Consider the following 17,007-nt stretch of genomic DNA (forward strand, 5'->3'; position numbering starts at 1 on the left):
CTAAGACTTTAATAGTAAAATGGAGTTGGTGGATATGGATTCAAAGTGGCAGGATGTTTTTTGTCTCTCACAAGTCTAAAGCTTGTGTGTTTGTGTTGCAAGTAATTTACATAGTCAGCTCTGATTGGGCAGTTATTTTCTTACATTATTTATTGATAGTTTGATAGTAAAGATACAATGGCTCAACAGTCTTAAAAATATATAGTACATAATCATGCAGTAACAGACTGACTGACTGACTGATGTATTGATTCAGGCCTCACACTAAGCCCTCAGCACTCTCACAGCCTGTTCTTCCTGTTGAGAAGGTACCAGATACACCAGGCCAGGTTACCACTAATCAAAATGCCAGGGGTTCAGTTAATAAGATGGCGCGTTTATTGTTTGTATACTGGGCATATTAAAAGACAGTACATTAGTAACTTGCATGGATAAATGAAAAGAATCATGCCATCACTGAACAGAGAACTTGACACAGTACTTCCTGCTATAAAAGTATCATTCTCTTTCAAAGTTTATTCTCTTTCTTTATTGTTTCAGAACATCCATGTCATCCCTATTTTTACATTGAAATGCAATGAAAATGTCAGCTCTTGCCAGTGTCCTGAGCCCTTGCAGACACCAGTGGCAGATATCAGGAATGTGCATCAAAGTATATGAGCATTGATGCTGCACTTGACCATTGGATTTGATGAGTCATGTTTAGCATAAATCTCTTACACATCATTTTGTTCCAGGACAGGAAGTGAGTGGGGCCACTTTTTGCCATTTCTGGAGCGTGACATCCGTGCAAGAAGGATTGTGTGTGGGTGTTTTGTCTATGCTGCCCCTACTTCCCTCCCAACCCCCCCTTTTTTACCAGTAGCTAATGTTGAAATGTGCCAATCTGAAACATGACACGTTATCAATGAGAAGAAAAAAAACTGACAGTGTCGGTAGTATTAAGAGTCCCTCCTTTGCATGTCCATGCTCATAAGTCATCTGCTTGCAATGCGTGGACAATGTCTCATACTCTGAGACTTAGAAGAATGCTGACCCAGAGGATAACTCTAGCAGCCTTTGTGCTTTTCATCCCAACATCTAGTTCAACAAGAAATGGTACAGTATGCACTCAAGCTTTCTTATGTGACATATTCTGCATGTAAGGGCTATGTTCCAGATATGTATTGTGGAAGTGACTGCATTTCTAATCTGTCACAGTAAAAAAAATATATATATATACTTTGAAGAGGCGCTCCAATTGAAAAAGAACATAGTTTATTGAAAAGTGCTTCATTTTATGCAATTAGATGTCTGCACTCAAAAAATATTTTATGAAGTTAATGGTGTCAGTAAATCCAGTTTGGGAAAACTTTTTAAACAAAGTTATTGCGCTGACTGAGAAGGAACCCAATAAATGCATGTGCAAAAATAGAAGTTTGTGCAACATCATTTTGATTCTTTTTTCTTTTTCATCTCTCTGCAGATTCCCCATTCTCACTCACTAACAAGGCCACTGGTTTCTGTTTGCTGAAAAGATCAACCCGCTGCCTTGAGATGCGCTGGACAACCGGTGATCGTCTTTTTGCTACCTCAACCAAAAAGTGCCTCGGAGCTCAGGGCAAAAGTGTAGGGAGTGAAGTAAGCCTCTACGATTGTGACGACAGGAGTGAGCTACAAAAGTGGGAATGCAAGAATGGAACATTGCTTGCCCTCAAAGGCCAAAAGCTCTACATTGAAGTAAAACCTGATGAAACAATTGCTCTCTCCAAAACTGTCGGGCCGAATAACGACTTCACAATCACAGGGACAGCCAGCAGTGCTTGTTCGAGAACATACAGAGGTACAGTATAAAAACTGAATAGCCAAGCCTTTAGACTGAAGGATATAATACATGACCAAATATGCATGATTTTTTTACTGGGATTCATCAAACACCTACAAAATGATTGATACTTAGTGTCAGGTGACGTATGATCAAGTTAGAATGATGCATCAAGTGCCTCCTCACTAGAGTTTGGTTGTGCACGCCTGGAGTAATCTGTAGTAAAGAGCAAAACAATTCATCTTTACATAATAATTCATTTGCAATAGTTCAATTTAAGATTGTATGAGAACAACCTCTTTTTTTCCCTTTTAGAATTTTACACCATTGAGGGAAATGCGTTTGGTAAGATCTGCTCGTTTCCCTTCCTGTACAAAGACCGGTGGTTTGGAGACTGCACTACGTACGACTCCTCAACGAAGCGTCCTTGGTGTGCGGTTGAAACAAAATATGATCATGAACAGTGGGGATATTGCCCGACTTCTTGTGAGTACTGCATTTATGATTTTAATCTCCCTACAGTGAGTAAAAAGCATGATTGGTGCACATACCAGCACTACACAAATGTATCTTGAGACAAATGAATTTGGTTCCAGAGCACACATTAGATTATACTACAAGTTGTTGTTGACTAGTTTAGACAACATATTTGATGCTTAACACATAGCTGTCAATATAAGAGTAACATTTAAGGTTGCAGTAATACAATTAAAATGTTTAGATGACTAAAGTATTTAGTTTTCTCCGTTTCTGTATTGATGCACAGCATCAGACAACTGGGCGAAGAACATTGTAACAGGAGCGTTTTACCAGCTCAACACACAGTCGGTTCTTACTTTGGCCCAGGCTGATACCAGCTGCAAACAGCAGGGGGCCTCCCTGCTCAGTATCACCGATGTTCACGAGCAGGCTTTCGTCTCAGGTAAGATGCCACCTGGTGGATGTTAAGCTTGTATTGAAACAGATACATACTGACCCAACACAGTGGTTAGATTATATAGATATTAAAAACTGTTTATATTACATGGGTTAAAACTATTTTGTTATTCAATCAAAAGGCCCTTAAATAAGCATTCCATTATGTTATGCTTTTAATAATGTATGATCATAAATATGCACCATGTTTTGATAAATTGCCATTTGAACTGCAGTTTAATGCATCCATTCTAAAGAAGTAAAAACATTTTAAATATGCAGTCTAATGGCCAGTATCTGTTTCATTAGAATACTAATAAACATAAAAAAAATCTTAAATAAGTTTTAGAAAGGTAACACTTGATGATTGATCTTGTTCACAGTGCAGTTCTCCATGTTTTAGGCGTTTCCAATATGAGATTTAATTGCTTTTTTCTTTATTTATTGTTATTCAATTGGATAACAGAGACAAGGATTGTAGCTCTGTTTTAGTGAAAAAGCAAACAGGAAATGATGGATGAAATGACTACCGGTTACTTTTTGCACTCATTCTTCTCAATTTGATGTTTGATCAAATTACACTTCAACCTTTAAGACACCAGTTATTTCAGGAAAAAGAGCTCCAGAAGCTTGAGGTCCACCTACTGCTGTGCTAAACATTGAGTTCAAGGATCATTGTGACGCTGTGAGCACAGAGGAGAAATTGTGCAATCCATTTTGTTCAGGAGTGATATGAAGCCTCTGCACTTTGGTTGCAAATCTGAAGGTCTCATAGGAACTAAAGTGCCCCAATCTCATATAACTTTATCACACATTATTAGATACACAGATACATACAGTGTTTGTCTTAGCCTGATACTTATTAGGAACATGATTCCTCATGTAAGATTTCCCTTTTATTTTTTTGTGCTAGAGCTTGAATTCTGTCTTTTTGCTGACTTGTTGCAATGAAAAAGAGGAACAATATGGAAAAGAGGAACAATTTATTTACTCTGTCCTTTTCCTTTTTATGTTCTTCTCAACCACACAAACACACATAACCACACAGCACTATTGGGATCAGGAAAACATAAACTTTGGATCGGGCTGGTCTTGGACCCAGAACATGGCTGGCAGTGGTCTGATGGGAAGCCCTTTCGTTATCTGAGATGGAGTACAGGTAAGTCTTCACTCCAATAAAACAGCCTGAAACTTTCATGTTATGTTTCACCCTCATGCCACCGTTTCTAGACACAGGGAGATTTTAAAGATAAAGAAGCTCTAAAAACCAACTGTACACTACCTTCCCAGCAACAAACAGTCAGCGACTAGCTGGTTATCAAAGTGGAGCATTTAGCAGCGAAAGAGACAGACAATTCCCTCAGGAGTTAGTAGAGAACAAAAACATTGCTAATAGAGAGTAAATATGTGACTTATTAAGTTGCAAATCCAAGTGGCAAAACATCAGCTATTGCAGGTTTATACATTTTTTTTAACGAGGCAAACCCATATAAAAACATTTTCTTTTCATCTTTTTTTCTATACTCTGTAATTCTCTCTGTAAATAATTTTCTCTTGATTAGATCCTATCAATTCTCCTTTTAATGTAGTGTTATTGTATATATTGTACTGGATTACACAAAAAGTTATACCTTGTGATATCTAATGATTTTAGATATCAGATTTAGTGAGTTTATCTAGTTAAGTGGAGGTATAAATGCAGTATTCTATTCATATTTGAAACTATAAATCCTACAAATAATTTAACATCATTGAAACATACAAATAACTGATGTTAAAATTGTCAAAGATGCAATGAATGTGGATCTCCACTTTTGTTTTAGGAAATCCACTTCCTAATCCGGGACACAACTGTGCATTTCTTGACTCTACTGGGCAGCACTCTTGGCAAAGTTCATCCTGTGTCAAGAAACTGGGCTACATCTGCTACAAAGACGGGGCCCCGCCAACTCCTCCACAAAGTACAGAAACATATTCTACTCAATTTTATTCCAACCTCCTCTGGCTGTTTCATGTGATGACGTTTACTCTATAATTTCAGTCAATCAATCCCCTTTATCTTTTGTTCATCAGTTGAGCAAGGATTTTGTTCACCCACTTGGATTCCCTACAATGGCCACTGCTTCCACCTTCATCGTGCTACGCAAACATGGTCTAATGCTCAGAGAGAGTGCCGCAAAGAAGACGGGGACTTAGTGAGCATTCGCAATGTGGAGGATCAAAGCTTTGTCATCTCGCAACTTGGATTCGGTACGTCAAGACAAAGGACATTAAGACAGTCCAAACTTCTATCTGTTTTTGCTGTAGACCGATTTTAAAACGTCTTTTTTTGTATTCAATATAAAAATCCAAAAAACTCAATAAGTCTGCATAGGAAGGGAGGACATATACTGTTTACACATGTATATTAGGACCTATTAGTTTTATTGCTGACAGATTTAAGGATGTCTACAATTGTCCATGTTTACCAGTGTTCGCATTGTACCAATAGCGTCATTAATTTCAGTTTGTAGAACATAATGTTAACAGTGTAAAATGTTTTCCGCTGGTTGACATGAGGTACATTCTTCACTGCAGGAACCTCTGATGAGCTTTGGATTGGACTGAATGACAGGAAGACAGAGGGGCTATTTGACTGGAGTGACCAATCTACTGTCAGCTTCACCAGCTGGGAGTTTGGGAAACCGTCTGTCTCCACTGATACAGAGGACTGCGTTCTCATCAGGGGAGAGGTAAGGCATCCTGGTATTATCCATCCCATTTGTGCAAAAAATATTCCATCTCAATACCACCCAGAAAAAAAACAGAAGAGAAAGAGAGAGCATTATGAATATGAGTATATGTAGTCTATCTATCCAGTACATTCAATCCACAAGAATGCAAATGTTTACAGTGTTGTTTTCTTGCAGAATGGGAACTGGGCGGATCGCTGGTGTGATGAGAAACATGGTTTTATCTGTATGAAGCAGAGTGCCACTGAAAGCACCGGAGATGAAGTGGATGTAGATATAGGCTGCAAAGCTGTGAGTACATTAGCATGTAATCTATGAAAATAGTATATGACCTCTAAAACCATCTGGGTAGTCAAAGTGCATGATTAAACCCAGAAAGTTATTTTGAAAACTGGTTATAATATCATGTTCAGTGGGAGGTCAGCTAAGCATCTCTCTCTCATAGATTCAATGTCTTTCATGAACAAAATGGATATGGTGCATTTTAAAATCACAAGTCAATCCTCATTTCTAATCAATGCTCGGTTTCCTATAGGGTTGGAAAAGACATGGCTCCTACTGCTACTTTGTAGGAACAGAGACAAAGACGTTTGATGAAGCTAAAGAGGACTGTAAGACCTCAGACTCCTACTTAGCTGATGTTTCAAATGGGTAAGAACACTTCATGTTTTTATTAGCCATGGTATAACTGTGTTTGCAAGTATTAAACAGTATATTTCACATAATTCAATGAGACATAAAAATCTATGAACTTGTGTAAATATTTCCAGGGTAGATAATGCCTTCCTCGTCAGCTTGGTCGGGATGAGACCAGAGAAGTACTTCTGGCTAGGCCTCTCAAACCAGAAAGACATTGATCAATTTGTGTGGACCAACACAGACTCAGTGAGGTTTACTCACTGGAACACTGAAATGCCAGGTATGGAGTAATATGCAATTTTATCTTTAAAATAGAGGGCATAAACAGCAATTCCACAATTTACATTCCACAATTTCTCTCCTCAACAACTCAAGGTTACAAAAAGGGCTGTGTTGCCATGACAACTGGGATTTTGGCCGGACTATGGGATCTGCTGCCCTGCACCAATCAGGAAAAATACATCTGCAAACACCTGGCAGAGGGGGCAGTTATAACCGTTCCACCACCGACTCAAACTCCTCCTCAGTGTGTGGATGGTTGGATTCGAGTGGGAACAAGAAACATGTGCTCCAAGGTACAACCAGAGGTCAACCTCAGCTAAACAAAATGAAAACATGTTAGACCTGCCTACTAATACCAACATAACAAGACCAGTGTCCTGCCACAATCTCCATGATATATTAAACATGTCCCCTGCAGGCAATTCAAATAAAACAAACACGCTCCCTCCTCTCCGGCTCAACGAGCCAGAGAGAGAGAAAGCAGCAGTGGTCGAGCGAGCTAGAAAGTGAATGAAGAGAGAAAGCCATGCTGGCAGGAACAAAGCCGTGAATCAGAGGAATAAAATGTTATTTTCTGATTGTTTTACAGTGGTTACATTCTAAAGCACAAATAAACACACCCACACCTCCGCACAACCCTGCGGAAAGGAGCCGCAGTTTGTGTGAATGCAGAGCTTCAGCCTGTCGCTGCATGTGTGTCTGTGTCGGTCAAACCGACGCAGCACATCCACACAGCGATGTAAAGACACAGCAGACAGACAACGTTAGCAACTGGCTGGTGAACATCGTGTAGCATTTAGCAGCTAAAGAGGCCGATATTTGCTTCAGGAGTTGGTGAAGATCATAAACAGAGCTAAAAGAGAGTGAATATAAATAAATATACAATTGTATATCATACCATATCAACTGAAAAGGTGTGAATTTTGTGTTTACAACTTGTTTCTGCTGCTCCTAAGTGACCGAAAAAAAACTATTGTAGGTTTAGAAATGGGTCGCATATATTTTTTCTTTAAGGAAATAAATATTTTTTTCTCTCAATGATACACACATCTTGGCTAAAATAAATATAACAAGTCTATTTAAATAATATACGCTACTGCTGTACATACCTGGACTAGGCTACTTTAATCAGGCTTTCACTCTTGTGTTCAAGTTTTTCACAGGGCCTCGTGCAGATGAGAAGACCTGGTTTGAGGCCAGGGATTACTGCAGGGCCATTGGAGGAGACCTGCTCAGCATTCACAGCGCTGCTGAGCTAGTTGTTGGACGGTATGAGCTGGTTAAATACAATTTTAACTTGCAGAACCAGACACCAATACAAAAAAAAGCATAATTCTTGCAGCATTAAAGATAGCACCCATTAATATACATTATTAGATCCCTGTATCCCTCAATGCAAGAGGATTGAAAAACTCAAAAACTGGCTCATAGAGGCATTGAGTGTAAGGTTCATACTTAAAGTGAATCAATAAAAAGTAAAATGAAATAGAATACAATATTTACTCTGCTATTAAGATGTGATAATTGGCTTGAGTACTTCTTTGCTGTGGTACTCGCTTCAGTTACGTCCTGCCTCAAAAGGGCGACAACATGCTAAAATAAGGTTGCGTACATAAATCATTTATAACTTTTGTTCAGCAGACACGGAAGAGCCTGGATTGGACTTCATATTCCTGACACGAGCACTGGTTATACATGGAGTGATGGTTCCCCGGTTAGTTAACTGTGTTTTACATTTTACAACTTAATCTCATACCCCAAGAAACATTTGTTATTGTTTTCTAAATGTTTCCATATTTTTTTGTTATTACTTTTTGATTCCAGGTAAACTTCCAGCACTGGCAAGAAGGAGAGCCAAACAATCACAATAATGATGAATCTTGTGCTGAATTCAGAATGTATAAGTGGGATGAGGCCGGGTCTTGGAACGATGTGAACTGTGATAGTTACAATGACTGGCTGTGTCAGATCCGTGCAGGTACAGTTGAAAAAGTTACTAATTTTTTTGTCAGATATCTTTGTCTCTTCTGAAGAGAAATCATTTTTAACCTTCATCCAGGAAAAACTGACTTGTGCATGCATGCTATTTCATGCCTTTGATTGCCTTCCCCAATGCTGCAAAGCTTCCCACAAGACATATCTTTATCACAAACACATCTCCAACAACAGGGATTAAGAGTTGTTGATTTGACTGACTACAAAGATGATTTACATTATATTTGGGCGGTAACCAGATCAGATATTCAAACTAGGCAAGATGGAAGAAATAAACAGTATTTCTGTTTAGTTTAGATTTTTATAATAAAACATAATAAGAAATCGGTCTGGAAATCTACAGACAGTAGAGGTAACAAATGAATTAACTCAGGACAATCAAGTGAAACTTTCACAATGGTTAAATGATCAATATGATTAATTAGACCACAGAGAGGGTAATAGGATAAGTTAACATGAATGTAAATAAAGTCACTTTCCCAGCCAAGTCTATATGTTTGCTGGGCTACATTGACAATCTATATATTTAAGATCATTGCCCCGCTGCATTGTCCTTATATTTGAGGGACTATGTATAAAAAGGACTACAAATCCCACACTGTTTATCTAATACAAATGAGAACCTCTATGATTACTGAAAGTCAGCATTTTAACCTTTGGTATGTTTTCTATAATGTACAACACCTGTATAAATTTAAAAAGCGAATACTTTTTACATGAACGTTTCATTTTTGGACGGACGTAAAAGTCAGGTTATCAAATACTGACTCATGAGATTAAGAGAAGTACTTTACGTCTGGTATATTAATCAATGCAAACTTATTTTGCTCACTTTGGCAAGAAACATGCTACATACTGTTACTGTTGACCTTACTGTTATCCATAGTAACTCACAGTATGAGTGGTCAAACCTACAGTATGCCCATGCTACTGCCATGCTCCCTCTTCTGGTTTACATTATCTCACAATACAAGATTAGACTCAAAGTAGGGTACAGAGGAGGGGGGCTGGCAGATTTGTTTGCTTTATTTCTACATGAAATTAACACTTGTTTGTGGCCTTACAGGAGTGACTCCAAAACCACCTCCAAATAATACTGCGGTGGGTAAGTTGACATGGTATAACCAAATACACGCCCAGGGTGACAAACACATAAAATGCAACATATTGGGAAACTAGTGATGGCTGGTTTAACTTCAGTCACATTTAACCCGTTTTGCTCCACTTGAGCAGACCAATATATCTTAAAAAAAAAAAAAAAAAAAGACAGGACACTTGGTGTGAGTAATATTACCGTTTCTAGCTGGTACCATTAAAAACTGTCCACTTTGATGGTGTATAACTAACATTTCATTAGACATTAAGATTGTATGCTGTAAAACATGTATAACAGGAAGAAACTTCAAAATAAAACACATAAATTGTCAATATGTTTCTAAAACCTTTGTAGACTATAACACCACTTCAGATGGTTGGCTTATGTGGAGAGGGAATCAGTATTTTGTGAACACAAACGCAATGTCCATGGAGGATGCTCGTCACTTCTGTCAGCAGAGGCATGGTGACTTGGTATCTATCACCAGTAAAGATGAAAACCTATTCTTATGGAAACAGGTAGATGTTTGTTTGTGTTTTGTTTGCTAAACAAACTTGTCAAATTTTATGCATATTGAAAGAACTTACCAACTAGAAAAGTAGGTCTTAAAGCTTATGTGTATTTCTGTGTTTGTGCGTTTACAGATTTCCAGAAGCTATAGGTCCTATTATTTAGGTTTGTCAGTGGATCTTGATGGGTCATTTTGGTAAGTATCAACGAATGCCATTAAATGTAATATAGTGAATCAGGAGGTTAGAGAAAACACTTTGGCCTATTGATCTTTTTTATTTTTTATTAATGGCGCTTACAGTAGGCAGGCTGGCAGCTTAAAAAGCACAATAGTTCATTAAACCTTTTCTTTTTCGTTTTAATGCTTCAGTTTGACTTCATAAGCATTATTTCTTGATTTTTAGTGGGGATTTTCAGCTACATCTCTAGATTTTATTTGTCTTCTGTTTATTTTCCATGCAAAACAGCAAAAAGTTGGATAAAAAGTTCTAATGTGAAGTCATTATTGTTTGCATGATTTCACATTATGCTTCAACTAAACCATGTGTGCTTTAAGGTGGATGGATGGTTCTCCAGTGGCGTTACAAAAATGGGATGAAAATCAACCAAATTCTAATGCCTTTGATGAGAACTGTGTTTTTATGACTTATTATATGGGTGAGTAATTGCAAACAGAAGAATGACAAATTAAAATTCTCTGGATAAGATTAGATTAAGTAAAAAGTTGCTGGTGAAATGTTACACATTATATATCTGCTGTACTTACAGGCTTCTGGCGTACTTCTAATTGTGGCCAAGAGCAACAGTCCATTTGTAAACGAGGAAACTCAGTACCTGTCAACACCACTGCCGCCCCCACAGTTCCTCCAAAAGGTGGCTGCCTACTCAAGTGGACCAAGTTTGACTCAAAGGTCAGAAATCCCTGTTGACAGTTTAGATCTTCAGCGCAAAACGTCTTCTGATCTGAAATCACTCTCATTTAAGAGCCTTTGGGACGGAATTGATTTGTCCAGGTGTGTTTTACAGAACTGTTATTCAACATCTGAACTGAGTGGTAAAAGAATCAGCTTTCAAAATTACAGTATGCCACACCACCTGTCCTGTTTTATACAACATGCCCTTATTTAGGCAGGTGTTGCAACTACTGGTGTATTACAGAAAATGGAAGGCTTGTCATAGTTTAATTTGGAAACCCTACATGCATAAATGGTATGATGTAGAAAACCCCCCGATAATATTTATCATAGTTTGGGCTTTAAAGGCACATGTATAGGGCCAATTACTATAATGTGCCATAATCTATAACTAATAACAGTACCTTAATCATGCTTCATATACTGTATAAAGGAAAGTAAATAAAATTACAAAAAAGCACAAGTGAATTTATCAAATGTGGAACACCATTTTACATGATGAAATGTGAAAACAAAGTCACATGTGATACAATTAAGAACACATTTATGAAATGTTTTTCATGTGATACATTTTAATAAGAGTTTCAGACTTGTACATGTAAAACATCTTTTTTCACGTCTTTTGTAAATTGTAATTCTCTTTTAAATATATGAAAGTGATAATGATTTTAGGGCTACCACAAAGAAGGTGAATAAGCAAAAAAACATGTTTAAGATCAGATCAGATGTCAGAATCACAATTTTATTTCTCATCTGCAGTGTTACAATATCATTAGTAATCGGAAGGCCACCTGGGAAGACGCAATGAGACAGTGCATTTCCATGGGAGGCAATTTAGTCTCAATTACCACAAGACGTGTGCAAGGTTTGTTCTACTGTTTTTTTCCAAATATCTTTTATATTGATCATAATCATACATAATCGTGTGTACAATGTGATTTACATTGTACACACGATTATGTGTGAAAGAGTGTGAAAAGTTCAATCTTGACCTTGGAAAACAACACCAAAAATATCTTTAGAAAAAAAACGTTTGTCATACTGATTTAACTTTAATTTAATCATAATCTTGCAAAAATGGCAAAATGAAACCGTTGGAAAATACTTCATTACTACCTTTGAAATTTTCAGCATTTCTGATCACCAAAATGGCTGAATCAGCAACTACAGACCTGTGGATTGGTTTAAATAGTTTAAAACGAGATGGCTTTTACTGGGCCGATGGCAAACCAAGGCAATTCACCAACTGGGGCCATTCTGTGAGTATACACAATCTACTAGCTTGGTGTTTGAGGTACTGTTTAATTGAAATAAAAAATATTTGAAATATTATTTATCTTGTTCTGCTCTTAAGAAACATCGACGTCCTCCGGGGTCCTTTTATCCGAGATGGAATGAGGTAACATATATCAAAAATATCATTCCTTGTTACTATTTGCCATGACATAGAGTGTCATGGCAAACACAAATGACGAAAGTGACAAAAGTTTGTCAGCAATGCTGTAAGGCATAGAGCATTGCTGACAAACAACAAAGAGTTAGTCATCAGGCCAATCAATCAATCAATCAAGATCACTGCAAGTTTACCAGGCAGTCAGCATAAACTTTGATGTCACACTGAAAAGATTTTTTAAATCCTAACCACTCCCAATGTACTTTACCAGGAAGAATGTGTTGTGCTGAATAGTGGTACCACCTTTGGCATCGGTAAATGGTTAATTAAGTCCTGCAATGACACCAATGGATATGTCTGTCTTCGAAGTCTTGGTGAGTTTATCCTTTTTCTCTTTTAGAAATTGTCTGAGGCTTAAAAATGAATCATGCAATATCTTGTTTAAGTAAAGTATGTAGGTCTTACATTAAGCACCATTCTGCCCAAACATCAATATGCATTCCATGCAGTAGACTAAACATGGTTTGGAAAATTGTTCACAGTAAAATTAACCTACAGTTCCTGAGACAATAATGACGTCTGTAAAAAAAAAAAAAAAAAAAAAATTGATGTATCTCTCATCTCAACAGACCCAAACATCCAGCCTCAGCCAGAGCCAGCAGTTACTAACATCTATGTTAATCTGGGAAATGACAGCATCAAGGTTGAGACTAAAAATCTGACCTGGGACGATGCCCAGAAACAATGTGAAGGTGATAAAGCCAACCTGGCTAGCCTGCGATCTGAGTGGACGCACGCCTACGTGGAGCTGCTGGCTATGAATCTCAAAGCTCCTCTTTGGATTGGATTGAACAAGAAGCAGGTACAGCACTGCAACCAACTCAAATTACTACACTGTAGCGCAAAAACTCCTACAGGCTAGTTCCAGGGAACACTGGAACCTTAAAAAAGTAGTCAGATACTATACAACAATTACGAATGACTAATTTACTAAAAATGATTAGCTTTTATCCATGACATATAACATAGAACCCTCACAAGACAGCTGACCATCTAGTCTGTGGTGTCATATAAAAGCGTAGATTTGTTTAATTTATTTGGCAAAGAAAGACATTTTAAAAATCCATTTACAATGCATGCCAAAATTCAAATGTTGATTTGATTCATTCTTGCTTTCAGACAGGCGGTTTTTTTAGGTATATTGATGGCTGGCTCCTGAACACTGCCAGCTGGGCTGAAGGTGAACCAAGCAGAGACCAACCTTGTGTGTACTTGGATGTGGATGGAAAATGGAGGACTGCTTTCTGCAATCGGACCATGAACAGTGTTTGCATGCAGTCTACAGGTATGATCACTAGCAGGCAATGTAAATGAATACAATCCTGGTATCATGCTGAGTGTCAACTACTGTAGGTTAAAGTGATTATACTATAAATGCTTTAATATACTTTATTTTGCTTACACCTTTGGTATACAGTGTGTGAGATGTTAGCTTGTTGCTTGTTAGCAAGCCATAAAGGAATACTTAATCCTTCAGTTGATCTAAAATATGTCACCAAATCTTCCGATACATGATTTTCACTGAATAGAGCACTACTGTATGTTCCTAGTTCAGTTCAGTTTTAAGATGTGGTCTTGTTACTTTATACCAACCGTCTTTAATTATAGAAATTCATGAGCAGTGACTTTTTGAAAAAGGTCAATTCCCAATACTCTAGCCTTTATCCAGGATCTTGATCAGAGCTAGTTATTAGAATGACAGTATATAAAGTTCACTGCATTTAATAACTAGTAATTAGTTGATCTCCTCATCATTGTTTCTTTCACTCACAGATGTGCCACCAACAGAGTCAACCAACTTCGCAGGGATTTGCCCTGAACAGACAAACGTGGAGTACCAACAGAGTTATACCTGGCTGCCATTTAAGGGTCATTGTTATTTGTTTATGACAGAGGAAATTGAATGGGCAGATGCAGCTAGCAGCTGTGTCAGGCATGGTAAGAGACACTCTGTGCAGAGAGAATTGTGTGCAGAGAGAATTGGACAATTTAAGATCAAGAGTATGATGTGTTGTTTACTGATGGCAGCAAAAAGGAATAAACAGCAACTAGTAATAAATGTTTAGTAATTGTTACAACTAGACTCATTTTTGTTGTGAAGGTGGAATCCTCGCTAGCATTGAAGATCCTGATGAGCAACAATTCATTAAAAGCAATGTGGAAAGATTTCAAGATAGCCACAGTTCTTTCTGGATCGGCCTGTATAAAACTCATAAAGGTATGATTACACTCTCTATTTTTCTTATAAACAAACAAAAGTTTAGTTTACATTACATTTTATACCTATACATTCATTGTTGCTCACCAAAAATGCATTGTGTGTATCTTTCAGATCTAACAAACCAAACCCTTTCTTTCTCATAAAAAATTATAACACACATATTTTGAATACATTAAAACCTGCTTTTTGGGCGCCTGTGTAGCTCTCCTCTTTCATGTCTAAGCTGTCCTATCTAATAAAGGTCTTAAATGACACAAAAAAAATCTTTGGAAAAAAATCCTGCTTTGTTTACATCCATCCGTTTGTTGTCTAGCAGTCTTCTTCTTCACTACCTTTGATGGTGCACTGATGTATATCTTGATGCATTACCTCCACCTGTCAATCAGTGGAATAATGTGAAACAATTTGCAGGAATATGTATCATGTCATCATGTGAAAATAGTGATACATTAAATTTCTGTTTGACTCTAGGGACATGGATGTGGTTGGATAAAACAGTCATGGACTACACTAACTGGGCTCCAGACGATAGTAATAATGACTTTGCAGAGATCGGAACCTCAGATGGGGCTTGGAGGACAGGGCGCAGATGGCACGACAGAGCATACATCTGTGAAACACCCAAAGGTAAGATCATCATACCAATGTAGTTGAATACATGGTGTTTCAATAAGCACTTCTCACTCTCACACTTAAAAATACTCAGGAGTAAGAGGGAGCCATACTCATACTCTAGACTCTGTTAAAGATCAATTTTCCCTAAAAAGTTAATAAAATCGTTTTGTTTTTAAAACATACGTCGCACGTTTATGATTGTACAGTTTATATTAATATGTGGCTTGTTTCCAAACAAGAATGAGGGTCATCCTCCATCAACTGCCATACAATCAACATCCAGATCAGATCATCTCTTGCATCTTTGTTATTTGACAGGTTAATTTATGTGGATTCCGCTAGGCTGGACAGTGACAGGGATCAGAGTCTTCCATCTAGGGGAGCTCAGACCTGGATGTGGAGATGGTCAAACTACACATTTTTATTCCTTTAAGAGTGTTACTTATCCGAGCATTTTTCACTTCTTTTCTAAACAGTGATGCCCGAAGATTCAGGATCAAAAGCTGGTAAGTTAAACCTTTGTATCTCCTTAAGTTGTGTAGTATTTGAATTATTTAATAATAATATTTGATAAAATGGTACATATAATGCAACATTGATGGTTATCAAAAATATAAAATAATAATATTTGAACTCAAATTTAGTTTTGAATTGTTTTGACTGACCAACATCTACTGAATTTTGTGCAGAATCTCATGGAGGCCAGGATCCTCGCAGTCGTGTCCACACGAGTTTGATAGTTGTGCTGATCATTGCTATCACTTCTACACTGATAGTCATTGCATTCTTCCTCTACAAGAAGTCTCCTCGTCCCTTACCCACCTTTGACAATCCACTCTACTTCGACAGTGAACGATCCCAGCCCGATGTGGTCGATACCAATAAACTGATAGAGAATGCAGAAGTAGAAAACCCTGAGCCTATTATAACTCTGTGATTTATAAAGTAGCAGAATCTAGTGGGACATACACTATACTGTACTGTATCCCAGACCTATGTATTCACTTTGATGCTTCATTAGTGTTCATGCTTTGTTTGTTTTTTTACTATATTTGGTGTATATTCAGTTATTTAACAATATGTCACTAAGCGTTAGTTTCAATAGAGTTGGCAATGTCTGACCTCATGGAACAGAACAATTTAGGCTCTAGGATGTCTTAATGGGAATTATTGGTTTTTGATTTTGTCTTTTTATCTATGATTGAATGTATATAATTGTTACATGTTATGCTTATGCTCACTATATGCTGTGCATTGCTTGTAGTGCCTGTGACTGTTAAATGAACATTAAACTTGGCACTAAGCAATTGAGTTCTATCTCATGAAATAAAACAACACAAGGGATCAATTCACTTCCCATCATGCTCCCTTTTTAACTGTCCAAAGAATACCCACCATAGCTCAAAAAGGAATTGAGTTAGTGTTACCATAGTGTTTGTGTTAGAATTATAGTCATACCTGTATCATATCGTCTACTTGTATCAATATCCACAATGTATTAGCAATAAGGTAGGTCTACTTATATTTTTTAATTTATTTATTTATTTGACAGGGACAATGCACAGCTCCTTAGCAGTGCCAGAGCTATAAGCTCATTTTCATCTTAAATCCCTGGGCAGGAAACATGGCTAGCCCCAGGGTATTTGCAACTTGTATTTGCAACATCTTTCGTTACTGTATTAGAGCTACACTTATTTCAACAACCAGTCAAGAAACCAATATGTTAACAAGTAAAAAGTGACAGACATATCCTCTTCTTCCATTTCTACTCTGTTCCTTCTGTCTTATCCTTTAAGATAAAACAAAACCCTGATGCTAATTTCATGACTTC

At 37.4% G+C, this 17,007-nt stretch overlaps 1 protein-coding gene across 2 annotated transcripts; it reads left to right on the top strand.

The window, feature by feature from the left end:
- The first annotated feature begins 956 nt into the window (after positions 1–956).
- On the top strand, positions 957–16,524 carry LOC120568750 (macrophage mannose receptor 1-like). Of its 2 annotated transcripts, none has more exons than XM_039816431.1 (31): positions 957–1,098; positions 1,466–1,822; positions 2,120–2,290; positions 2,571–2,726; positions 3,768–3,878; positions 4,543–4,680; positions 4,793–4,969; positions 5,297–5,451; positions 5,629–5,742; positions 5,987–6,102; positions 6,222–6,370; positions 6,466–6,665; positions 7,526–7,641; positions 8,011–8,086; positions 8,197–8,350; positions 9,434–9,472; positions 9,818–9,981; positions 10,108–10,169; positions 10,530–10,630; positions 10,742–10,884; positions 11,647–11,752; positions 12,019–12,146; positions 12,242–12,286; positions 12,552–12,654; positions 12,910–13,142; positions 13,460–13,625; positions 14,114–14,278; positions 14,442–14,558; positions 15,033–15,188; positions 15,653–15,682; positions 15,866–16,524. In XM_039816431.1, exons 1-31 carry the CDS (start codon positions 1,002–1,004, stop codon positions 16,111–16,113), a joined length of 4,293 nt encoding a protein of 1,430 aa, XP_039672365.1. In that variant the 5' UTR covers positions 957–1,001; the 3' UTR covers positions 16,114–16,524. The 2 variants fall into 2 exon arrangements, with proteins under 2 accessions (XP_039672365.1, XP_039672366.1); XM_039816432.1 differs by having other exon boundaries at positions 8,014–8,086.
- Positions 16,525–17,007: the final 483 nt, after the last annotated feature.

The sequence above is a fragment of the Perca fluviatilis genome, chromosome 11 (genome assembly GCF_010015445.1).
Source record: "Perca fluviatilis chromosome 11, GENO_Pfluv_1.0, whole genome shotgun sequence".
In the NCBI taxonomy this organism is placed as follows: domain Eukaryota; kingdom Metazoa; phylum Chordata; class Actinopteri; order Perciformes; family Percidae; genus Perca; species Perca fluviatilis.